We start from the raw sequence: 20,682 nt of genomic DNA on the forward strand, positions 1-20,682 counted from the left end.
GTCAATGGAAAGGGCGAGAATCCTGTCTTTCATGCACATTGCAATATATTACAGTACAGGTCTACTGGTTGAAATTCATGAATACTGACAGAAAATTATGGCTACAATTCTGCAGTGTTTGACAGAAGTATGATAACAAACTTTGACAAGTTGTACCACATTTGTGCGAATGGAGGTCGTGCAAAAATTGAGAGAGACTTTTTGCATTTTTTTTTCCCAAATCATTTTCACTCAGCTCTACCAAAAGGTGAGGGATGTGGGGGGGTGGGGGTGATGTCACACTTGTCCAATTCTTGATGAGCTGTGCGTTCCGTATACCAAATCTTATTTGTGGCGAGGAGCACGGCCCATTTTAGATGCACCTGATCAATCCTTCATCAATCAGGCGCCTCCGACTCAAGCATGCCCCCTCAAGACTAGTATGAATGTCACCTGTCTTGATGATCTGGAGCCAAAATGTCTTTCGCGGTGATTGACTAGAATGGGCAATAGAGAGATATAAAGTTTTACCTCATTATACCAAAGGCACTGCATCATGGAGGTTTCAGAACACAAAAGGGAACAATTTAAAATTTTACAGGCCAAGTTAAATTAATAATACACTAAACAGAATGCGTGACCTTCACCAGGTCCAGATTCACTACAATTGTGTTACTTAACAGGGTCCTACACCAATATCTCTGACACCATCTCAAAGACATGCTCTCAAGGGCTTGGCATAATTTGGCAAAGACTTTGGATAACCAACATAAGCCAACTGGCAGTGGGGAAATTTATGCTAGAAAGTCTGAAGATGCACCAAATTTCTTAAACAACATGAACCACTCAGAGTAGATCATTTGAAATGATGCAAAATTCTTGTTAGTCAGGTGAAAGAATTTTTTTAGTTTGTGTATAAGGAACAATGGTTCTCGGCAGCACATCTTTCTGTAATAACAGGTCATGTTCTGCTGAGAACAAGGATATTCTAGACACCCAGAAGAATCATTGATAAAAATCATTTTGTGCAGATGGAAGTATGGTTAGCCTGTCTGAAAACAGGCTATTGCAGCAGTTAAACAGTCATAGATCAGCCAGTGTAAATGCACCAAAAAAAAAAGTTAGAAAGCTTTAGTAAAAATTAGCCCTAACATTTGAAAACTTACTCCTGATTTGAACAGATAACCATCGAACTCTACAAATCTTGATCTGGTTTTTCCCCCTGAAATTTTGAAGGAAGGGAAAGACTTTACAGAAAAAGGAAAAAGAAAAATCAATTTTTAGTCGTTATCAATGGATACAATCCCTACAAATTGAATTGTCTTCCGTTGGCCCTCCAGACAAAATGAAAAAAAAAAAAAACTTTTGTTCCCCAAATTCCTTTAAAAAAGGAAAAAAAAAAATAGTTCTTAATAACTCAAAAGAAAGGAAATCAAGTAGGGATTTAGACAAAATGAGAAGAGAAAATGTTGACAGTGTATACCCACCTGTGAATGTGCTTACCATAAATATTGAGGGACTTTTCGCAAAGTATTCAAATGTCCACCATTGAGCAGATTCAACCCATGCTCCTTTGGCTAATCCACTTGTTCAGTTTGGTAGGAGATCAATTAAAATCAGCTTAGGTTATTGTAAATGGGACAATTCACACAAGTTGGGTTAGATCTCTATTCATTTCTCTCACTCACAATACAAAATACTTAAGCCGGGCAGTAAAGCATCTATCACCCTTCACCGTCTAGCCAGCACTTTAAGTAGTTCCACATTTAATTAAAGACACAGTATACCCTTTGTTGGCACAGATTGTCAGGTCACTTTTAAGCATTTGCAATCAAATTCAAGCCGGAGAAGAGAAAAAAAAAAAAAAAAAAAAAAAGTTTAGAATTCTACAAAACATCTGTTGGAACAACTTCAAAATAAAAACCACTTTATAATCTAATGTTTTAGTTACTCAAAAAAAAAAAAATTTACGAGACCTTAAATTGTATAAACCGTTTTGCTGGTGCATTTTACGAGAGGTCGGTACGTGTAAGTAGTGCAAGGTTTATGACGAGTCAGAAAATAAATAAATAAAAAGTTTAAAAGCGCAGGTAAGTAATGATCTGGTTACCAATAACAGTTGGACAATTATATGTTGGTTGAAAGACATTTTGAACATGCGTTCCCAAATCAAAAGATTTCTTACCCAGATATAGAGTAAAAGTTGACGTGTGAAACTATTTAGTAAACCAGACCGTTTGAGAGGGAATCATTTTGAACAGATTACATTTCGGACACTTGTCAGCCAACCTTTTCAAAGAAATAGGCACTTAATCAAAAAGTTGACACCAACGGCTTTAAGTTTTTTTAGTCACCTTGTACCCATGATGGACCATACTGATCATTTTTTAACAGCCATTTTTTTCTGTTAAGAATCTTTTCTTTTTTTTTTATTAAACAGATTCATTCAGAAAATAAGAAATTATAAACGTAAGGCTGGCAATATGTCAAAATAGGGCAATAAAAATCAGAATTTGATAGGAATAAAGTTGACAAATTTATGTCAGTGTTCTATTAAAGAGGACCCGTAAACTCACCATAAGTTCTTTCATACAGACTTGTGTCACCTATGAAGTCACAATTTTGGAACACTTTTTCTTCTGGAAATTTATTAAGTTGATAACTGGGCGTTACCATTCAACTTATCAATAGAATGTTACGACAGAAGCCGTAAGTGCCAAATTAGTGTTAAGATTTTATTGTCTAACAAAAATAAATTTTGTGGGATTAAATTCTTTTTGCCGATTGTTGGCTGAAACTAGATGCTTATGGCTTAAGCTGAATTTAGTTGATCATATGGATAGCTTCCACAAACCTATTGTATTTTATGTGAGTGATACACACCAATAAAGGTTACGCAGCGAATTTATGTGGTGGTCAAAAAATAAATAAGTTTTTGAGCAGAAGACGCTTCAGAAGCCACTCCTTCTGAGATTTGTAAACCTGAGCCTTTAAAAGAGGTTGTGTTGTCACAAACCAAAAGGTACATTTCATACATCATGTCTATACTTACCATAAATACTCGTGTATAAGCCAAGTTTTTCAGCACTTTTTTTGTGCTGAAAACGCCCCCCTCAGCTTATACATGAGTCATTATCCCAGAAAGCCGGCAGGGGAGGGGGAACGACAGGTCACAGAGGCAGGAGCCGGAGGCTGTGGCTAAAGCATGTGCCGCTGCTGTAATAGCGCACAGTGCCAGCCGCAGGCTTCCAGCACAAAGACATCATACTCACCTACCTGCACACCCTGGGTGCTGGCACTGCATCTCATTCCGGCCGCCGACGTCTGCAGCTCTTCCTGACGAGCATTCACGTGGCCCCGCTCATTAAGATAATGAATATGTGCTCCACGCCTATGGGAGTGGAGAGCAGTGCAGGTGCCAGCGGCCGGAACGAGATGCAGTGCCAGCACCCAGGGTGCGCAGGTAGGTGAGTAGGATGTTTGTTTTTTCCTTCAATAGTAAACATGCAAACAGGGATAGGGGATAAGAAGCCATGCATACAGGGACGGACCAGGAGCCATGCACACAGGAACTGGATGGGGGAGCCACGCATACAATGACTGGGATGGGGAGGCATGCATACAACAACAAGGACGAGGGGACAATGCATACCCAGCTTATACTCGAGTCAATAAGCTTACCCAGTTTTCAATGGCAAAAATAGGTGCCTCAGCTTATACTCGAGTATATACGGTAGATTAAATATTCCCCACCATTCTCTTAGGCCGAAGTAACACTACCGCATAACACAGCCAAGGGCTATGAGCGGAAACAATCTCATTGTGTAAGGGAGGGCCAGGACTGTAGTTGTGACCTGTATTACTGTAGCAGCTGTGTCCAGTCCTTGCCTTACATGAAACAATACTCTTCTCATTGGCATACCTGCATCTCCAGATTCAGCTTCACCCGGGCACTTCCCAGGCCATAACAGTCCCTCTTCTAGGCAACCCCCATCAATGGAGACACAGTCCGAGACAACTTTAACACTTTCTTTACTTAGGATTTCGCACGTTACATCCACAGTTGGTACATCATAACGTTTTCTTGCTTCCTCATCTTTCCCTTGCTCATTGTCACTTCTGTGCAGTACACACCCGGACCGTCTTATACTGCTTCCCAGTTCCTTCCTGGCCTGACCTCGCTATAATGACATTTTCTTCAGCCTGTTTCGCCCCAGACACAAAATCATCAGTCACTATGTTTGGTGGCCCCTGGTGAAGCATCCGGCCCATCTGTACCGATCCCGAAGCTCCAACTCCCATCATCTCCTTAGTCCAGCCAACTTCTACCCTAAAAGCATTGGCCCAGGCAATGTCACGCCACATCTTCCTTTTCCTGTTCTGGCCCACTGCTAAGGCACACAGTGGCCGTGGGTAACGTGGGCTACAACTTAATGTTACGTGGCTGCCGAGCTGTCAGGGCCTATAGCCCATGTGGACACGGGTGCCCCGGCCCCGTCTCACTAAACTGCTCTTCAGCACTAACCTTAACTCCCAGCAGCCCCTCCTATAATTAACCCTCTATGAACATCCTATCAGGCCCAATAGTATGCCGCCATCTAGTGGCCCACAACATAATTACATCTACCTGGTCTATGGGGGGGGGGGGGGAAACCATGCCCTCCTCTAATGTCCCAAGAAGGATGCACTAGCTTACCCTAACTTTACATAGAAAGACACATAATATTATACAATACCCAATGGTAACACGTATATGTGGCAATAATATATATTTCTATGTAGCAGTACCGCAGACGTTAATCAGAAACATTATAATACAGCAATATATACATAGTAACATCGGAGGGACAACTCTGAGGAAGGAAACAAGAAAACATCACATTTCACTTCCTTACACCAGCACTCTGCCCAGTGTTACACTATAGGGCAGCTCAGATCTGCTATTATTTTCTCATGCCGATTCGTCAGCATGCTGCGATTGGCAGCAAGACTCGGCTCTCACACCAATGCAAGTCTATGGGTGCATGTGAAACATTAGACTGCACTCTGATATCACCCGAGTGCATTGCGATATATACTTACAGCAGAGGAGATGGCAAAATTACTTCCCCATTTCCTACACAGCTGGGCTCAGATTCTCTCATGGAACATTTGGAAGTGGTCTCTTATCTTAATTTTTGCCAGAGCTGTATGAGGGTTACATTATATTCTATGGGGGGGGGGGGGGCTACATTATATTCTATGAGGGCTACCTCAACTCCTTCTACATAATTAAGACATGTAATACCTTAAGGCCCCGTTACACATAGCGAGATAGTTCGCAAGACCACTGAAACCTCACAGATTTTGTGACGCAACAGCGACCTCGCCACGTGTGACACATAGCGGCAACCGGCCCCCCACTGTGATCTCGCTGATCGTGCTCGAATGTCCCAGGCCATTTTTTGATCGTTGGTGTCCTGCTGGCCAGCATACATCGCTGTGTTTGACCATAACAACGACGAGCGACCTCGTCAGAATAGCTGCTGTGTGACAAGGTCCCAACGACCGCCGAGGTAGTTATAAGGATCACCCCATCGTTGCTGTGTCGTTGAGTAGATCTGCCTGTTTGACAGCTTACTAGTGATCATGTAGCGATGTACCAGGTCGTAATGTTGTCGGGATCGCTGGAGCATTGCTATGTGTAACGGTACCCTTATATTATGCCCGGATATTAGCGCATTTTACCACACAATAAGTGGTCTTGTATTTTTTTTCTATGTAGCTACATAGTGGGCCCCAAGAATGAGTTTCCCTAGTGGGCCCAAGGTGCTCCAGTCCGACGCTGGTCACTGATGCATGCCGACTATGTATTCCTTGCACTATAGTCCTTTGAATGGTTGCCAACATTGCACTCCCGCACCAGCGCTAAAGTAAACAAATTCATTAAATAAATAGTGACAAGAGAGTAGTATTGAAACAAGAGAATGGAGCAAGCTGGTAGAACAGAGACAAGGGACACCCCATTCCTGATGGCACGTTTTAAAGTGGTTGTGTTAATATCAGGATCTGGTCTTATCTTTCCTTGCCACATTAGCTTGTTTCTAATGAGTAGTGACAGTGTGCTCTTTCCAGCTTTTCACTACACATTGGACCTCGTAGATGGCAAATGGCGAATGTTTAGTGAGGTCTTTCAGGGGCTGGGATAGTCACTGATGACTCACCATTTTTTTTTTTTTTTTTTTGGGGGGGGGGGGGGGGGGCAGTGAGCACAGCCCTGGAACCCTGATGACTTGTTTGAGAATTACTAAATATCATCGCAAGTCACAGTAGAGAGGGGACGGTGTGGAATTTCTCATTTAAAGGGAACCTGTCACCTCATTTTTTGCATATGAGCTGTGGCCACCGCCATTAGGGGCTTATCTACAGCATTCTGCAATGTCCGATGGGTGTCACAGGTCTGGGTCCGGCGCCTCCCATCTTCATGCGATGACGTCCTCTTCCTTGCTTCTGTCACAGCTCCTGCGCAGGTGCAATTCTCTGCCCTGTTGAGGGCAAAGTACTGTAGTACGCAGATGCCGGGAAAGATGAGAGGTCCGGCCGAGCCACGCCATGAAGGGGATGTAATGGCATGAAGATGGGAGGCACCGGACCGCCCCTGGGTGAGTAGAATCTAACTTTAAGCAAGTTAGAAAACTAGTTTGATTATTAAAATTAGACAGCCCAAATGAGATTCATCTTTAGCTTCAGACCATCCTATGAATTATGACTTAGGGTGTGCTCACATCTGCCTATATAAAGTAGCTGAGATTCTCTGCCAGAAAAAGTTGGAGTGTGAGGCGCTTTTTTTTACCTCACCTATGACGTACCTATGCAGTGCATGTCATGATCCATTTTTGGATCGATGTCAGATCTGGATCTTCATATATAAAAACTTTTTTCCTTTCAGGCCATCAGGGGTTAACATCAGTCCCCCCCCCCCCCCCCCCCCCACCAGTGGCCGCTGGTGTAATTACATTGCATGGCAAGTTTTGCTTAGGCAGCTGGTAACCACTCCCACCTTCCTTTAAAAGATCACCTTATGCTTCAGCTAACTGTTGGTGATACTCTACAGTAGTTTTCTAACTAATAAAACAATCTTACATACAGATAGTAATTACAGATAAAACAAATTAAAATTTAGCATTAAAATTCTAATAAAGCAGGGACTCATACAATGAAAACAATACAATGTAACTGGAGGAACAGGACCCGTTCCTCCCACGTCGCCAATGTGACGTAACTACACAGGCACAGCTCTCCGGCGCCCCCTTTGTCTCTCAGGTCAGTAAGGGAACTGCACCTAGAGCAAATGGCCGCCGGGGAGGATGTCCTGTTACCCGCTGGGTATTTTTTTTTTTTTTTAAATTCTTTATTTAAATTTTTCAAATAACAAGGAAAATAAAACATTTGATGAGGGTATTCTAAGATTCTTAATCAGAGTAAAAGCATCAGCCCAAGATTAATCTTATGGTTTAATTGCATTAAGGGTGCACTAGATTATTACAGAAATATACAGTAGCTATACAATGGAATTACAGTGGATTTGCAGTCAGCGTAAAATATAACAATAAGGGTATAAGACTTAGAGATATTAAGCTGGATGTCAATTTACCAGGTTGTAGGTTGCATGTGGGTGCCAGGAGCTCTGCAGTCCACAGGTACAAGAATCTTAGTTGCCGGACAGACCCCAAAGCGTGGGTCGCTGCTCCCCTTGGCAGATCTGTCCCCAGTTCCTTCTTAGATCATCATCGTCTGGTTCTTCTGTGAGAGAGTGAGTGTCTCTGCCATGTGCTGCTAGTTCTTAAACATGCCGGGTTCCTCCCCCTGTGTCAGAGGGTGGGCTAATAATCTCCACCCTTTAGCTCCCTGCAGAACTTATTCCCAATATCTAAGAAAGGGGGTAACTTTCAACAGCATGATCGGATCAGGACATGAGAGGTACCAGTAAATGCGGGTTGTTTTGCCTGTCGTGTGGAGAGCAAACATTGCCCCATTGGGTCACTGTGGAGGGCCAATCTCTATATCTCAGGTCCCAGAGCCCTCACCGACTCAGGAGTTGCACTGCCAGATGCGCGATTTCCTCAGGGTCACTCAGATATTTTTCATGAGTCCATAACTCGAAAGATGTGCTCATAATCCATGATCTTAGGATGGAGTCGGGGCGGCTGGGAGAGACAATGGATGTGTATTTCTGTGTCTAGCTGACAGGTATATTCTAATTGAGGCCCCCAGGCACCTTCCAGCCCCATACTGACGTGGCTCCTTCTCAAGCTTTGAAGTTCTATTTTGGGCCTTATCTCATTATCATACTAAAAGGCCTTGCTATTCAACATTGGAGCGCTAAATCCTGTTTTGTTCATCACAGTAACACATTTCAACAATTACAGGAGGAGTCAGGGCCCAGCTTGCAATCTATTAGATACAGAAATAGATAGAGGTCATTGAACATGCATTTAGCTAATTTAAGTAAAAAAAAAAAGCATTGGGTCCCCCTTAATTTTCCTAACCAGCCAAGAGAAAGCAGACAGCTGGGGGGTGGGTGTTTATAGTCTGGGAAGGGGACAATAAACATTAATAGCCTGAGAAACTCCATATCAGCTCACAGCTGTGTATTTAGCCTTTACTGGGTATTAGCAAGGGGTGACCCCTGCTCCCCCCTCCCCCCCAAAAAAAAAAAAAAAAGATCCCTGCTCCCCCCTATTTTTAATAACCAGCAAAGGCTAGGCAGACTGATATTAACAGCCTAGGAAGGGGCCATGGTTATTGATCCCCTCCCAGTCTAAGAGCATCAGCCCTCAGCTGCCCCAGAAATGGCACATCCATTGGATGACACTGCAACAAGGTAAGTGGGAAGAGCCGAGGATGGGTGCAAGCGGGGTAGTAGTATTGGGGTTGATGTCAACTTTGTAGTGTCAGCTGACATCAAGCCCAGGGGTTAGTAATGGAGAGGCATCTACAAAACATCCCCATTACTAACCTTGTCAGTTTAAGTTAAAAACCACACTCAGAGCAAATGCCTTTATTTGAAATAAAGACTCTTCGATCCCATTTTACCCATTAATATCTAAAAAGAAAAGAATTCCTCACCTGTCCACCAATAATCAAGATGTCCCGTGATGAGCTGAACTCTGGGCTGGTCGCAGAACATATGGATTATTGGTGGACAGATGAGGATTTTTGTTTAAAATGTTTCTTTAGGTATTAATAAATGGGTAAAAAGATGTTCTTTTTATTTAAATAAAAGACTGCTGTGTGCGTGTGTATTTTTATTTTAATTTAAACTGACGGGATTAGTAGTCAGAATGTCTTATAGGTGCCTCATTACTAATCCATTGGCCTGATGTCAGCTGACATCAACCAAAATACTATTACCCCAATTGCCACTACACTAGGGCCAGTGGGAAGAGCTGAGGCTAAGGGCCATAATATGGGCATCTAATGGATGCGCCATTTCTGGTGTGGCTGAGAGAGCTAATATTCTTAGTCTGGGAGGGGGCCAATATCTATGGCCTCTTCCTAGGCTGTTAATATCAGTTTTCAGCTGTCTTCCTAGCCTTTTCTGGTTATTAAAAATGGGGGACTCAACATTTGTTTTCATTTTTGGGGGGGTGCAATCACCCCTTGTTAACTGCCAGTAAAGGCCAAACAGACTGCATGTGTTTCTGATGTTAACAGCCTGGGAAGCTCCATGCTTATCACCCCCTTCCTAGACTACAAACATCAGCCCCCATCTGTCAGTTTTCCTTAAGCTGGTTAATAAAAAAAAAAAAATATAATAATAATATATGGCGAACCCCAAGCAATTTTTTTCATCTCTTTTGTTCTGCCTTTACCATTCCATTCTGACAGTTCACGATGTGAATTTACTGTACTTGGCCAATGAAATGTCAGGTTTCCTATGAGATGGGTGCGTAAAAAAAAGAAAAAAAATTCAACCACACAATCCGTGCAATTTTCTTGCACCCATTGACTTTCACTGGTGAGCCTCTGCCGTTTTACGTGGCCATACGCAGCATGCTGCAAATTTTTACTTACCCTGATTCCAGGTGAGGGAAAACTTTCAGACGAGCACTGCCTCATTGATTAACATTGTAGCTAGGGCAACGTGAGGTTCTCACATTGCACTCAAGTTTAAATGCAGATTCTTACAAACTCTAAGGACCAGATGCATAAAGAAATAAATACCATTGTTACCACATATCGGATGATGGCTTTTGTTTTTTTTTTAATCTATGTTGGCCTTGCCGTGCATACAGGATGAGCTGCCAATTTTCTTTTTTCCTTGATATTCCACTAGGCGAGAGATCACCTGTTAACACAATGAATTATATCTACTGTAGATGCCTTGTTATTGTATGAACAATATATTCCAAGACGACTCAATGACATAGGTTAGCAAAGGAAAAATGCAAAACATGCATGGAAGGTGGATTCTCTGAGGCCTCCCTTAAACGCATTTTATTTGTCAGTAATATGGATCCGCAATACGGATGTGTAATGAAGCAGAATGCATCAATTTTTAACAATATTTGCATTGGAACTTCATTCATTGCTATTTTCTTTTTTTTCTAAAGCAAAAACTAAATAGTAGCAAATGCAAATAGACGCTTCTGTATTTTAAACACTTCCAATAGGCTTTGATAGACGTATTGATGGCCGTAAAGTATTACATGCTGCGCTTTTGGTTCACAAGAGTACTGTATTTCAATCCGTATATAATGGATGACTAATAGGTCTGTCTGAAACAGGCCAAGTAGTCATGGGGCCAAAGAAAACACAATGAAATATATACACACACATCGCAAGAGGTACTAGTTAGTAACGCAAGTACTGTAGAGGACACATCCACATGAATATATGCAAAAGCTCAATTAGAGTACCCAGCTGACGTGCATTTCTCAATAGCTTAATTGGGGCATTTTTAACAAGGGTCTCAACTTTCCAGTATATTCTGATACCTTGATGACCAGATCGTTCACATGAATGATCATCAACTGACTGACAAATTGATAAGCCACATTCTTGCAGGTCAGCCTTTGGCTTTTTGACAAAATCTAGATGTTACGGTGCACATAGGATGCAATAGACTAGTCCCACAATCAAAGGTTCTCCTTAGCGAAGGGAGAGCCTCCAGAGGTCTCTGACGGCCTGGAGAGTCAGATACCAGCAAACATATTGCCAGTTAAACTTCTGAATCTGAGAAAAAAAAATAATAATCAAACCAACAATTGCTCCCTAATACTAGTGTCAACAGAACAAAGTTGTTCCTACTAATGGATAAACCAGACTGGACTACAAAAACGGTTCTGTGGTGGGGCCAATCAAGGCTTCGGGCTTACTGGAAACGTTTAAGGAACCTCTTGTGTTGCCTACTTAAGATCAATATTTTGGGCCAAAATAATGACATGTCATTAAAAAGATGTTAATGGGTTGGCAATTTTGTTTCATCATTGTATGGTTGTTGATACACTGTCATGTAATCAGTTTGCCTTTGGAAGTTTGTCCCTTTTTATCCCTATATCCCAGCTCTGATGCAAGTAATCCCTCCCATCTTCCCCAGTTAGTGTCTGTCAGCCACCTTTCTAGGTTCACCTCTGGTTCAGAATGGTCTTTTCATCTACTGCAGCTCTTGCTGTTAATATTGTGCATAATGCAAGAATTCAGCCTGAGAATAAACCTCTTCTGAATCTTCATACGTTCCTCTGCGGCAGAGTTAAGCTATCTGATAGAGTTCTTGGTGCAAGTACTGCTTCAATAAAGACATCCATAGAAACGCTGCCTAAAGAGCCTCACACTCGCAGTCTAGCTATTGAGTCAGAATAGCAGATGACAAAAAATGTGCCCTTTGGCAAATTAATTAAATAATTAAAATCTACTATTCTCCAGATACTTCTTCACTCAGGGCCCTTCACTCTGTGTGGACACAAAGGATCCAAGAATCACACATGCTCTTGTAGGCACAGTAACTCAGTCCATTCACTTTTTTATAGGACAGCTCCCAGGCATGTGCAGAAGTCCTATAACTAGTTGGGTCTAAAGTGACAACAGATAGGTACAGGAACAGTGAGCATGTAGGGTAAGCCAGCGGACCTGTGGAATCACCACAGCACTGCTAGAGATTGACATGGTGAGCCTACTGCACAGTAATCAGAATAAATGGAACTTGGAGCCAAGAATAGAAGCCAGAGGAGACAAATTCTGTCTTGAAAATTTGAGTTTAGCAGACACAATGGTTTCTAGTAATAAGTATGTTGGCTGACCTTAAAGGGGAATAACCTTTTCACCAAGTATGGTACATTTTAGGACCCCTCGAAAGCCAAATCCCCATTTCAAAATAGTCAAACAAAAACAAGTAATACATTTGTCACAAGAACTTCAATTTAGCCAGATATTATGGCACAGTTACCTTTGTAAATATTCCTATTGTGCTGAAGGGATGAAAACATTTCTTAAAGATGCAACCTACCACCTGAGACCACAAGTCAGATCTGCTTCACCTCCCCCCAAAAAGTCTCAGACATTATTTACTGGCACGAGCACAACGCTTTAAAGTCTGCAAACTAATGGTTTTACTTCAACGTCAAACCCCAAAGAGTCTATTGATGCTACATACACATCATAAGACATTACTAAATCTTACACAGCTCCATTATTAATATTGTAAATCATTGTTCCTTCACGACTTGGAGCGAGCAGACCTAATGCATTAGCCTAAAAATCAGGAAAGCTCAAGGTAGAGCCAGAAAGGAGGCTTAAGAGCTGCTTGTACCACTTTAACGAGAGAAGAACAAAGAATTCCCATACACCCGAGATGTTCAGTCATTCTCCATACAGTTCGAGGAAACAAAATGAGAATTGTTGTGATGATATTTTAATTGAGAAAATACCTAGCTTCTTCTAAGACGTAAGAAAGCCAAGTCTCTCCAGGCTTTTCCTAAGACAAAAAGGTTTGTCGTCATTTATGCAAGAACTCGCATAGGACACGTACGTTGCCATGTTCGAAAAAGTCTTTAATTTGTTCGCTTTGGCAACTTCAGAAAGATGCATTTGTGGTTAATGGCTCTGAAATTGGAAGGAACTCCGATACATTAAGTCCTCACATCCAAGAAGTGATTTGAAGTTCCGTACAGTCAGCCGTGACCTATTCTTTGTACTGATCAAATTCAGTTAACTGAGCTGTTAGGGACGGTGGAACGCACTAAATATTAAATAAGAGAAAGTGCATTCGCCGCCCGGGGTCTACCGTGCAGTAGGTGTTAAAACCGATGCTAGACAGTGGCAGACGCGCTATATGGCGGTATAATGCGCACGGGTTCAATGTCACCCGATGTGCGCAGAGCGGACTCTGTTAACTCACACAGGCGCTGTAACATAAACGTAAACACAGAGCCTGTTAGACTCACAGGTCTCAGCGTAATTGCACGCACGGTATCAGGTCGCAGGACAGGGTCCAAGACAGGGGACGGTGTCTGTCTAGACCTACCGTGCGTGCGGCGTCGCTACTGTGGACGCCGGTAAGTGCTGCTGAATGCAGCACGGCGGCAGACACAGTCGCTATGCGATAGTGCCGTGAGAGACGTGACACCACCAGACGCTAGTGTAGAGGTGCGGTGTGCACAGTGGCCTAAGGTTTGCCACTGACTGGCGCTGACTCATTCTATAGTTCCCTATCCACATGCGTAATATCAGAGGGAGGGGAATCTTAATAAGTCAGTCACCAGAATCATACATCTAGCAAGAAGATTCTATACTAGCGCATGGAGGAGCGGTCATGCGGGCCTTTTATAGCTGTGCGCTGCCGGGACCTTCCAGATCTCTGAGATGGACCAATCAGATCTGGAGAAGGACCTGAGCACGTGACTCCTGACCTCCAATGGGAGATCATCTCGTGAGCATGCTCAGTGGAGCAGCAGAGGGACTTAGCCTCAGGAATGGCTTGCTGCAGAGCAGCATGTGATGCTCTGGATTCCTGTTGTGTCGCTGCAGGAATCCGATGCCTAACATGAGCCAAGTCAATCCTAGGAATGAAAAATGGCTTACCAGTATCATTAACGTAGCCCTCTGAAGGTTTACTGCGGGGGGGGGGGGGGAATCAAAACCAGTTGGGTGCCACTTACATATGTGCAATGTCTACTCAGACTAGACCTCAGGACCACCTTTGGCTAATCCAATGACCCTATGAGGTCGGTATATGTAGTAATATATCCAATGTGGAAATTAGATTTCCTACACAAGAGGAGAGCCACATCAACTTGTAATTTAGCAGAAACAATAGAGTTGCACAAATGGTGGTCTCTATTCCGTAGATGGCTCAGAAGAGCTAAGGTTTTCATTTCCTCCACCATTGTTATATCACAGTATCGGACCCGTCCAACTCATTAAACCAACATTTATAATTTGAAGGAGTTCTCTTTAAGTGGGTAAAGAGTAGGAAATGATGGGGGGGGGGGGGGGGGGGGGAGAATAAAAAAAAAAAGAAAGCCTCAAGCTGGATTAGTATGAAGTAAATTAGCTTTGCTAATCTTTGTGTAGGGGGTTTGAACACACATTCACATTACATCAGAGTGTGCCAAAGCGGGAGCGGATGACCATGTGATGCACATTGTAGCCTCCTGACTCTCGGCGCAGAAACAGTTGAGAGGATCGGGTAGGTTGACACTACAACCCCCAATCCTTATATTTTCAAGGCAGCAGCTCTATCCTCTCTGCCCATTGAAAAGCCAAACGATTGGCGAAGCCAATCTTGCCCTATTCAAATGGGAGATCATAATAAAAAGTCTACCATGAGAGGTTAGAGTCTAAATATTGTTTTGGGAAATTAAGACAAATTCCTGATGTAAATTCCATATCAGATCTATTATTTTTCTTTCCTCTCTGGTGTGCCCACCTGTTCAAGAACAGATTATATTGAGTATGTCAGACATGTGATCACCGAATTACCTTCATCACTGCAGGACAAACCGGGACCAGCAGAGTGATGGAAAAGTAAAGCGGTCATGATGCTTATTTCTTCATAACATTCCCTTTATCTACTTAAAGAAAAAAAAATTCTAATATTAGTTTGCTCTGCCATACAATAGTCGCTCATCATGTGTTTCCCCTTATCGAAAACTGAAGGTTGAACATGAGGGAGAGGTTAGCTTTACAGATGGGTGTATGACTACCTCCACAGATCTACCCCCCCCCCCCCCCCCCCCCCAAAAAAAAAAAAAAAAAAAAAAAAATACTATGACCCACGAAGGCATGGCAGTCCCCTTGTCTATTCGTAATAATACATTCGGCATTGTTACTGAAGCCCCATGGAGGCATCACACTGTGGAAACCCTACTGTAAAAGCACAAAATGCAAGGTCAATCTGCAGCCACAAATATTAAGTCCATCTAGATTAATGCTATGCATCATCATAAGAGGTGACATCTTTGCAAACACCATTTCTCATGTTAGTCTTCTACCAGGTCATTACATGCAGATGAATATTCACCAACTATTTCATAACTGCAAAAAGACATTGCACCAATATTGTGCAAAGCTCATGGCATGTAGAGCTCACGTAGAGTGTTCATCTGAACATCAGAGGGAACTGAAGCTGGCAGCAGAGGCTTCGGTCATTGAGATTAATGATCCCCTTGCCTTCAACAGTATTCCCAGCAGTGGACTCGTGTAGAGTTTGTCAGGAACACCACACGAACATGCTGCTTCTCTAAAGGAAGGAACACTTCTCTTGTAGGAGATTAACAATGGCCACCCAAGCAGATAAAATATTTGCCATCTATACTCAAGACACATGCCACCGTCACTTTTCAATGGAGAACATATTCCAAACTTAGATCACCTCTATATCAGATTCAGGAGTTACAGCCATGATACAAAACCCTATTGGCAAGAAGCCAATTCCTTGACATTGTCCTACCTCGCTCACGATTATGGACAGCATTTAGCTATTACTTTGTAGATTTTCACTTTTACTGCCCCTATCCGAACAGCCAGCCAAAGAAACTTAACAGAAGAGCTTGCTTTCATCGAGATCTATCAAATTTAGTAGGTGATTACAGAAACCTTCATGGGGAAAAAGCAATATTTTGCTGGAAAGGGGAACACGATTGTGATCTAAGAGTGACTGCCTAGACCGTAGTCCAATAGAGTCTACAGTTACCAAGTAGCACCGCCACTATCTCAAAAACCACATCAACGCATTACTTGATCATGTTACTTCTATGAATTTCAGGTTTTGGATCTTTTTTTCCCCTCAGATCGAGATGTTCTGTGAGTTTTTATGCTACAGCCAAAAGCTTCATCACAAGTTCTAAGAATGTTTGGCAGATTGGAGGCGGAAAGGTTTCTTAGAATTTTGCAAGCCTTAGTATACAGTTTGAATAAAGAAATGCAAAGAAAAAAAAAAAAAAAAGAAAGAAAAGTTAAATAAAAGTCATACAGAACCTCTACAAGGACAGTGACACATTCCTTACATCTCATTTCATCTAGATAATTGTAGCTGATGCAACCAAGGAGCTTAGATCGATCGGCAAATCAACAGATTTGATAATTTCTCAGCATAATTGCACATATGCATCCTTAGTCAATCACCACCCGTGCTTCACGATGATTAAAAAGGGGTGCTCTACAACCAAAATTTACAGCATGGCATCAGCTATTGGTAGAAGTTACAACCTCATGAAATCCCAATCTTAAATATAAGGATTAGTGATGAGCGAACGTGCTGGGATAAGGCGTTAACCATGTTCGAGGTGCTAACCAAGTACCTTCGGTGTGCTCTAAAGATATGTTTGAGTCCCTGCGGTAGCATGTTGCGTGGTTGTCCGAACATATTTTTCGAGCACGCCAAAGTCACTCGGACAACAACTTATCTGGGCACGTTCACTCATCACTAATAAGGAAGCCTGGTCACTGTTTAAAGCAGAGGCGGTGTCTACCACAGTTTATCATGTCCACTGGATTTCTCCTTTGGATCTTCATGAGCATCACAGAGGAACTACATATTCATTATACATATGTGGGCACCTTCTCCAGAAATGGAGGACAGGGAACCCCACTTCTCAAACTCAACAGGGATCCTAGAGGTCACTCTAGAAATAGGATATTGGAGCCAATTCTTTACAGATACACATCAGTAATACAGCCAATGGTAGGGTAAGTACACCCCACACAAAACCACCTGTAGGTAATAGGTACCAGGACTTTATAGTGACCTTCCCAGAGATCTAGACTGGAGAGGTTTGTAGCCCCTACAAAAGGATATCGTTTCACTATACAAGTGGAGCTACAAAACATCCCTCAAAGACACATGGGTGCATGAAATAAAAACCAGGTGGTCCAGTAAAATTAAGGTGTCATAATTTATGGAGATGAAACCAGATTATCTGTGTTATTATATGGGACTGCAAGAAAGCCTTCTACATACAGTATCACTTGTTGCCCCTTAGAATCTGACAAGTCCAGCACTGCTACATACATATAGTGTAGATATTGGGGTCATCACCTAAAGGCAATGAGCACTTTAAGACCAAGTTCACACTAGGCACTTTTGCTGCGTTTTTTATGCCAATTTTCAGCTGCGTTTTACAGTACGAGCTAGGTTTATGAAGTTTCAGAAATCACCGGCAGACACATTTGTTTTTTTTTTGTCGTCAGTATTTTGTGATTTGCATGGTTTTTTGGACATGGAGTGAAAAACCGCTGAAAGAAGTGACATGCTCTTTCACTTCAATGGGTGGTGGAAAAATAAAAGCAGGCATCAGGTTTTGATGCTTTTTTTTGCTAACACGTTGTTCTATAGAATAGGACTTGTTTTTCCCCAACACTAAACTTTACCAGCATACACAAGAGACAAATCTAGCATGCCAAAACAGTCGTAAAAAAGGCTTCAAAAACCATGCGTTTTTCCTGCCAAGAGATCAGGTTTTGTTACAGGAAAAAAAAAGTGCCTAGTGTGAACTTGCCCTTAGGCTACGTTCCCACCATGAGCTTTTGATGTTGCAGATTTTCTCCACCCATTAAGTAAAATTGGTTACGTACATTTTTTTTTTTTCAAAAAAACACTAAAAAACGCATTATGGGAACATAGCCTTACCCACTTTTCCCTATGGGGAAAAAAACCTGGAGAAGATGGCTAATAGAAAATAAGGGGTTCAAGATGCTATGGATACTCCTCAGTAGGAACATCCAAGAGGTTTTTACAAGGGTAAAAGAAAAAGTATTACCGTACATGCCACCTTACAGGGAATAATCTTGCATAAAATGTTAAAGAAGGTTGTTCACTTTTGTATGAATTTTTAGCTAAAAATCTTTTATTAATCTGCAACATCAAAAACTCACGAAGAGTTAATTGTGGGAACGCATCCCAACTGGATTTCGGTAAAAATATTGCACCATTTGCCTTCCATTAGACTACGCTCCCACAATGAGCTATTGATGTCGCAGATTTTCTGCTCCTATTAAGTAGAACAAGTAACTTGAATTTTTAAAAAAAAAAAAAAACGCAGAGTAAAAAAAAAAAAAAAACCCACTTGCTGAAAACTCATGGCGGGAAGGTAGCGTGCAGTGTATAATACTGGCTGCAGAATGGGTCAAGTCAAGTGAGAATCTGCCAGCAAGTTCACACTGAGAATCCAATGGGATACTTCCTAACACTTTTCTCTGAGCTCCTCACAGCTGATTTATGACCACAAACCACACTGGAGTTGAAAGTACAGGAAAACAACGCTAAATGGTGACAAAAAAATATATATGTATGTGATGGAGCTAAAGTGTAAAAAATATTAGTAACCTTAAATATATGCATTTAAGCAAAAAAGCAAAAAAAATTAAAAAAAAAAATAATGGCTTGTTCCCAGAGGTGGACGAGGTTATTAAGGCTTCTAGCCATCACCTCCTGTAGAAACAACCTGAATAAAGCTCTTGGGTGTAAATGGGGAGATGATAAGAAATGTCAGCAGTGATAAAAGTGCATTCCCACTAGATGCTAGCTTATTCCATGGCAATACTCCACCTATTGTCCCCACAGAGAAATGCACTCGTCTCCCAGGATAGATCCGCCAGCATACAGGCAGCAGCATCTCACACTGAGCCAGATGTGGGCAATTAGCAGCTCAGCTCTGCTACATCAAGCAGCCTGTGCTTTCATGGTCTAAGCAGAACTTCAGCCATGGACTAATCACTACAGGGGCTATATGGCAGGTTCAGCTCTGTATGGGGATCCCATAACCTCCTGTATCCTGGCAGCCAGACCCCCAATCCATAATCGTCACCCCAACACTGACCTCTTTTGCTCCTCTTCCAGCGGTTGGGTTGGCAGTGGCCGTAATCCACACAGTTCAGGATGATGAGAGCAAATGAAAAGAGTCTGAATTGCATTTGTGCGGGTGATCAAAGCAAATAATGGAATAATGGCAATGGACCTGTCCTGAGGGGGCAGAGATTATACACTGAGGAGTGTGAACAGGGTCCAATCACTCAGCCAGACTTCCATCTCTGGGGTAAATCAGTGCAACCTGTAAAGGGAAAAGAAAGAAGCATTGACATTTGCACCACTTGCACTCCCATTATCCCACCATCAGGCAATTAAGCACTTGAAACAAATCTCTTTATAGCACTAATCTGCGCAGTTAGGGAGGGGGGAGTCATTAAAGGGACCCAGGGAAAGTCCTCCACCTGCTGAGCTCACCTGGTAATGTGGGGGACCTGAGGGTCACATCAGGGGGTGGCTGGGCACATGGGGTGCTGTAAGTTTGGAGACCAGCTGAGGTCCAGTGGTTGGGATCCTAGTTAGGGGTGCAATGATTTGGGATCCTGGTAATTTCCATCCAAAGAGGGAGCAGAGTGTCTGGTGTGACCTGTGGTCCTCCTCTGGTGATCTGCAGGCAGCTCTGATGCTCCAGTAATGTATGAAGTCCTCTGGTCCTCCGCAAACAGCATCCAGGAGTCCTAAATAAAGCATTGCCCCGCACAGTGATCCTCCCCCTGCTCCCCTCCCCTGCCTGAGCGCAGCACGGTGTGCATGACAGCCTGCACCAGCAACCGGCAGCCTGCCCCTGGCTCACCACTTAACCCTCGAAATGCCCACATTGGCACCGAGGCTAGGAGGTCGGAAATGGGGCCCCTTCACCTTGTAGGGTCCATGTAGTACTACAAGTTTCAGCACACCCTGCCTTTGACCAGCCCATCTGTCCCAGCATTAAATCACTGCAGGTGTTAACCCTATGAGTCCCTTGCATTGCGCACAGACCTGCCTAGTGTGCAGCCTACTGATTATTCCAGCATTCCCTGCACCAAGCTGTCTGTCCTGACAGTACTGTCCACTGATCCTATGTCACCATTTCTGATAGTACTGTCCGCTCATCATATGTCACCATTTCTCACAGTACTGTCCGCTCATCATATGTCACCATTTCTGACAGTACTGTCCGCTCATCATATGTCACCATTTCTGATAGTACTGTCCGCTCATCATATGTCACCATTTCTCATAGTACTGTCGGCTCATCATATGTCACCATTTCTGATAGTACTGTCGGCTCATCATATGTCACCATTTCTGATAGTACTGTCCGCTCATCATATGTCACCATTTCTGACAGTACTGTCCGCTCATCATATGTCACCATTTCTCATAGTACTGTCGGCTCATCATATGTCACCATTTCTGATAGTACTGTCGGCTCATCA

The 20,682-nt window shown here is 42.7% G+C and overlaps 1 protein-coding gene across 3 annotated transcripts in view; it reads right to left on the reverse strand.

Moving 5' to 3' along the window:
• RSPO2 (R-spondin 2) overlaps positions 1-20,154 on the reverse strand; it is a 183,939-nt gene extending 163,785 nt beyond the window's left edge. For 2 of the 3 annotated variants that reach the window (XR_012234915.1, XM_073590181.1), the window contains exons 1-2: positions 19,682-20,154; positions 19,278-19,508 (exon numbers count right to left, since the gene is read on the reverse strand). Coding sequence is in view for 2 of the 3 variants with exons in the window: in XM_073590181.1 (XP_073446282.1) it covers positions 19,278-19,371 (94 nt within the window). In the remaining variant the exon portion in view is untranslated. Of the gene's footprint in view, positions 1-19,006; positions 19,146-19,277; positions 19,509-19,681 lie in introns of those variants that run through there. The other variant, XM_073590182.1, reaches the window with a different exon arrangement.
• Positions 20,155-20,682: the final 528 nt, after the last annotated feature.

Source organism: Dendrobates tinctorius, unplaced genomic scaffold (genome assembly GCF_039654945.1).
Source record: "Dendrobates tinctorius isolate UK_male_01 unplaced genomic scaffold, ASM3965494v1 ptg000116l, whole genome shotgun sequence".
Taxonomy (NCBI): Eukaryota; Metazoa; Chordata; class Amphibia; order Anura; family Dendrobatidae; genus Dendrobates; species Dendrobates tinctorius.